The 5,848-nt window shown below is 40.4% G+C and overlaps 1 protein-coding gene across 1 annotated transcript; it reads left to right on the top strand.

Annotated features, from left to right (window-relative positions):
• The first annotated feature begins 2,698 nt into the window (after positions 1-2,698).
• Siah1 (siah E3 ubiquitin protein ligase 1) lies at positions 2,699-4,718 on the top strand. The gene has a single exon (XM_055620781.1). The coding sequence runs from the start codon at positions 2,807-2,809 to the stop codon at positions 3,653-3,655; it is 849 nt and encodes a 282-aa protein (XP_055476756.1). The 5' UTR covers positions 2,699-2,806; the 3' UTR covers positions 3,656-4,718.
• The last annotated feature ends 1,130 nt before the right edge of the window (positions 4,719-5,848 follow it).

The following is a 5,848-nucleotide window of genomic DNA, read 5'->3' as shown; positions in this document are numbered from 1 at the left end:
GAGCTACGTGAAGACTGAATGGAAGTTAGCAGTTTAGGAGGGGACTCTGCTGCAGGCTGGCCTTGGGGGTTGCAGGAACCTGACGCCTGGCTTCTCATGACCTGGAAGCGGCCCTTACTCTTAAAGCATTCCTGGAAGGGAGTCCTGCTCACATGCTTGCCAACGGTTAGGACCAGGACCAGGAAGAGGAAAGGTACCGACAGAAAAGCATCTGTTTCCTCCAAGACAGAAACTCCACTTCGGGAATCTGGGACATCAGGTTTAGGCCACACAGCTGTGTCTGGCTCTGTGAGGTCGGCAGTGAGGTTTCAGTGGAGCTGCTGCAACTCCGATTTAAGTCAAGCTTCAGGTGTGTAACGACTTCTGCAGACCTGTCCTTGGCTTCTGCGGCAGGGCTGCTGCATGGTTGAGAGTGTGTGGGCTCAAGATGGAGCCCATTCTATCTTTCTAACTCCATAATGGTGTAGCAGTTTTCTATGCTGTAATAGCTCTGGCCACATTTTGTTTATCAGGCTGAACAGAAATCAGTATGTTTTCTACAATGTAGGAAGGTAATAAAATACATTGTAATGTGAGCCTGAATTTAGGCTGATAAGTGCTAGAGGTATTTTGCAAGGTTTAGGCACCCGGCTAGTGTTTTTTCTTGTGAACCTGGCTATATTGTGTTTAAATATAAACTGAGCTCTTTGATGTGACCTGAACTCTGTTTTCAAGGACTCATTTACAATTACCATGTTCCTTTAAGTGATCTACACTTAATATGGTGGAGTAGATGGGAAACCGACTACTTTGGTCATTCCAAGCCCATTGTTTCACAGGTGACCTAGAAATGGACAAATCATCTGCATAAAAGGATCTGCTTAGATGGAAACTAGTTTACAGAAGTTTACAGAGCGCCCTTTTCTTTGTGATACCTGCATCACAGGCTTCAGATGATGAGAGTTGATTCATGTTCCTACCATGAGCCTGAGTATTATGATGGAGTTTTGTTACACTGTGTGTGTATCACAGGCAAGCTAAGCATTTGTTAATACTTTCCTGCCCTTTGAACTTGAGAATACTGCTTTAGTAACAAAAGAAAACAAAATTAAACCTCCAGTGCTGCTCCTAGCCCCCTTATTTATAGTGTCTACTGTCTATGGCAGTCTAGAATTCCAGTTGTATTGACTTGGCTACATTTGTAACCACTGTTTCTGAAACATTAAGGTCTTTGCAACACTATGATGATAACTGGGAGGAAATGCTCTATTAAGTATTTAATGTAGACTCAGGGAGTATACTGTTAGAACATTGATCTTTTGTCAGCCTCTGAGACAAATTGTGTAGCATCCCACAGAAGCAGAGTCCTGGGGAAAGGAGCTTATTTTGCATGATCTTTACTAGCTGGTCCTTTCTCCGGATGACTCGGATGTCCTGTGTATAGTTAATGGTGGATGCTGCAGCCACATGAGGGATTCAAAGGACACAGGGAATTCTTTGCTCATCTGTATCCAGTGTTTTTTGTTTTGTTTTTGTGTTGCTTTTACCCTTATTTCCTTTGTCTTTTTCTGAGTTTCCTTTCCCCTTGTACTTTATATGAGATTTGTACTGCAGAATGGAAGTAGAATAAGGACTTTCTTAAATACCAGACCAATAACTTTTATTGAAGTATGGCTCTCCATATCTCCCTATTTCTTCAACCTTAAGGTGGGCACTAATTGATAGGAGACAAAAGTGATTGATACCTAGCTGATTTGAAAAAAGGCTTGGAAGATGGCTGCAGGTGGATAGTGCGATGACCATGACTTCTTTCCCCGTGAACTCAGCCCTATACCCAGAACACACTTACAGAAGATTCTGTTCATTGATGGAAGAGGTGGCCTGGCACTGATGGTCTTTTTGTATGAATTAAGCTATGAGTGAGCTCAGACTTGAGAAGAACTGGATGGAGGTGGAGACTTAGGGAAAAAAAGTTCAGCCTAAATAGATTTTATATTGAATTTAAGTAGTTCTTTCTTCTTTTAAAAGGAATTTGTTTTTGTGTGGGTGGGTGTTTTGCCTGTGTGTATGTCTGATCACCACATGTATGCAGTTCCCTCTCTTGAGATGCCAGTTTGGGTGCTAGGATTTGAACCCTGGTCCTCTGGAAGAGCAGTCAGTGTTCTTAGCCATCTCTGGGCCATCTCTCCAACCTCCAGCTCTTTATTTTTGGTTTTTCAAGATGAGATTTCTCTGTGTTGGCCTGGCAGGCTGGCCTCGAATTCAGAAATCCACCTGCTTCTGCCTCCCAAGTGCTGGGATTAAAGGCATGCGCCACCACTGCCTGGGTTTGTTTACATCCTAACACCGCCCGAGTTTGTAGGTCTTTAATTAATGTTTGGGGGTCTTTTTTGAAAGTGGGTCTTACTATGTAGTCATGGCTGGCCTGGAACTCTCTGTAGTTAGACCAGGCTGATCTTGAACACAAATATATACCCACCTGCTTCTGCCTCTGAAGGGATTGAGTGCATGGCCATCATGCCTAATGCCTTTCTTATTCTATGTAGTCCACCCAGAGATTTTCAGTTCTTTTTAAAACAGAAAGGTATTTTAAACATGCTATAGAACATTTTGGAAATATGATTTACTCATTATATAGCACCCTTAGCATGTAATTTTTATTTTATTTGTATATGGGTTTAGAACCATATTTACTTAACTTTATTCTTTTGCTCACGATAAGTTTTCTGGGATGTTTTACAAGTATTTCTGATATGTATACATTATTTATAAATGTGTTATAGTTTCTCGCCTGCCTCCTTTTATTTTCTTCTTTGTCTTTACAGAAATGAGCCGTCAGACTGCTACAGCACTACCCACTGGCACCTCAAAGTGTCCACCATCTCAGCGGGTACCTGCCCTGACTGGCACAACTGCATCCAACAATGACTTGGCGAGTCTTTTTGAGTGTCCTGTCTGCTTTGACTATGTGTTGCCACCCATTCTTCAGTGTCAGAGTGGCCATCTTGTTTGTAGCAACTGTCGCCCCAAACTTACATGTTGTCCCACCTGCCGGGGCCCGTTGGGATCCATTCGCAACTTGGCTATGGAGAAAGTGGCCAATTCAGTACTTTTCCCTTGTAAATACGCCTCTTCTGGATGTGAAATAACTCTGCCGCACACAGAAAAGGCAGAGCACGAGGAGCTCTGTGAGTTCAGGCCTTACTCCTGCCCCTGCCCTGGTGCTTCCTGTAAGTGGCAAGGCTCCTTGGATGCTGTCATGCCCCACCTGATGCATCAGCACAAGTCCATTACAACCCTGCAAGGAGAAGATATAGTTTTCCTTGCCACAGACATTAACCTTCCTGGTGCTGTTGACTGGGTGATGATGCAGTCTTGTTTTGGCTTTCATTTCATGTTAGTCTTGGAGAAACAAGAAAAATACGATGGTCACCAGCAGTTCTTCGCAATTGTACAGCTGATAGGAACACGCAAGCAAGCTGAAAATTTTGCTTATCGACTTGAGCTAAATGGGCATAGGCGGCGATTGACTTGGGAAGCGACTCCTCGATCTATTCATGAGGGAATTGCAACAGCCATTATGAATAGTGACTGCCTAGTGTTTGACACCAGCATTGCACAGCTTTTTGCAGAAAATGGCAATTTAGGCATCAATGTAACTATTTCCATGTGTTGAAACGGCAATCAAATACTTCTGGCCAGTGTTTAAAATTTACATTTGACTTCACAGAGAATAAGGCACCCATCTGCTTGCCAACCTAAGACTCTCCTGGTAGGTAGAAGCTAGACACATGAAGGTAAATAAAAGAAAGGCTGTTAATACAGGAAACAGTTGCATGTAGTAACACTAATATATTTAAAAATAATTCAACAGTAAACCACTGAAAATATATATATACCCAAGATGGGCATCTTTTGTATTAAGAAAGGAAACATTGTAAAATATTTCTGAACTTTGTGTTTGTTGTAGATTGATTGTATTGTTGACAACAGTTTTTGGGGGTGTGTGACTGTGCGTGCTTACGTGCACGTGTATGGTTGGTTTTCCTTTAACTGACAAGCCATCTGCGTGGTCATGTACCACTGCTTTCCCCTTGTGAGTCAATACATAGTGCTGCTGTGGGTTTTTTTTTTTTTTTGTTTGTTTGTTTGTTTGTTTGTTTTTGGTGTGTGTGTATTTGCTAATTTTTATTCTAGTTTTTCATTAAATAAATTTGACTTTCTTTTATGTAATTCAGGTTTTTCTCACTTTTGTACCTTTTAAGTTAGTCTTTTTGATATTCATAATTGCTTATGTCAGAAGTTTGTGTTCAGTACATACTTTCTTTTACTTCAATCAGTTTATTAGAAATACTTGTAATTCAGCCCTTTTTTGAAAATAGGAATTCCAGAAAGGAAAGGTAACAGCAGAACAGCTAAAACAAGTATAAGATGGTCTTGTCTCTCACTCATCGCTTCTCCTGTATGAGCCACACCATCAGGCTGATTCTTTGAAAGGTTAAGTTAGGGAGTAAACTCTGATTTATATAAAAGTTAAAAAAAATCAGGCTTCTCCTCTCTTCAAATGTCTTGGGCGAATCACATGTTTCAATTGGTTCTTGTGTTTATTGGTTTGGCAAAAGAGTGCATCATCATACACAGTATTTGTAATTAAAGTAAATCATTTGTTTTTAAAAAAAGGCAGTTTGCAGAAAATGTTTTTGGTCTTTTATAATTCTCATTAAAAGATATCTGGCAAATTAAAAAATTCTTAATGTGTTTACTTTAGCTCTAGGTTGGTTTGTTTGTGTTTGTTCAGCTGAGGACTGAACACGGGCCTTAGCAGTTGCAAGCATTCTAGCACTGAGCTACAATCCCCAACTCCTTAGCCCTAAGTTTGATAAAGTCCAAAGGTATTTTTCTGTTCCAGTTTGTATTTTAGAGCACAAGATTATATGACACTGTTTTGTTGACATATGTTAGTTTTATTCTGAAGCACAGAAAAGACTTGGGCACCTCCCCCTCCTGTTTTGATTCCCACAAGGACATTAGGGGTATGGCTAATTAATGACAGTCGCTCTTTTTCCTTTATAAGAGTGAGTTATTTTATCATTTCATAGCTCCAGTGGTGGTCTTGACTGTGCACTGTGACTTCCAAGTTCCAAAGTACTATTTTACCTCTACCCAACTTAACCAGCTGTCTGTCTTTGGGACCAGTTTCCTAATGTGTTCACTGGGGTAAAGATATGGTGAGTATGTAAAGGGTTAAATGAGGAACAAGTACTTGAACCTGAAACAATGCTTCAGCAGAATATAAGCATCCAACTAATATGGGATCCTAGATTTTGCCTTCAGTGTCATGTTCCTAGTTATACTCAGGTATACAGCAGACATCTGGCAATGATAATTTTTGTATTTTCCTAGTGGGGACCCCAAGCTTAGAAAGTCATTGAGTATTCATTTAGTTCTCTCTTACCCTAATTCATAGATCATGGAGCTTGGTTCTGACTAGCTGTTTTCAATACAGGTAAGTCTTATATTGAATTAGTTTTCATGTGCTTATGGGTTATATTTAGGGTAAAAGGGATAGTTCAGCTACAGATTACAACCAGATTTCTGTTTGCATGAATATTTAGAAAAGCAACTGTGTGTATGTGTGTCCCTGGGTAGCCCTGAATCCCAATCTTACCTCAGTCCCCCAAGTGCTATGATGACAGATAAGTGCCACAGTGCTTGGCTGAAAAGCAACTTAATATTGTCTCAGTATATCATTTTGTAGTTTCACTGTATTTTGCCTAGATTTTAAAATCTCAAAATGGCATGTCCAGTGGAGAATTGTACTCTTCACTGTAAATGCAGAGCTGACCAACATTTTATTTTACAGTTAAAT

Source organism: Psammomys obesus, unplaced genomic scaffold (genome assembly GCF_907164565.1).
Source record: "Psammomys obesus unplaced genomic scaffold, mPsaObe1.curated_primary_1811, whole genome shotgun sequence".
Taxonomy (NCBI): Eukaryota; Metazoa; Chordata; class Mammalia; order Rodentia; family Muridae; genus Psammomys; species Psammomys obesus.
Note: the sequence above shows the minus strand (reverse complement) of the source record. Positions and strands in the feature narration are given on the sequence as shown.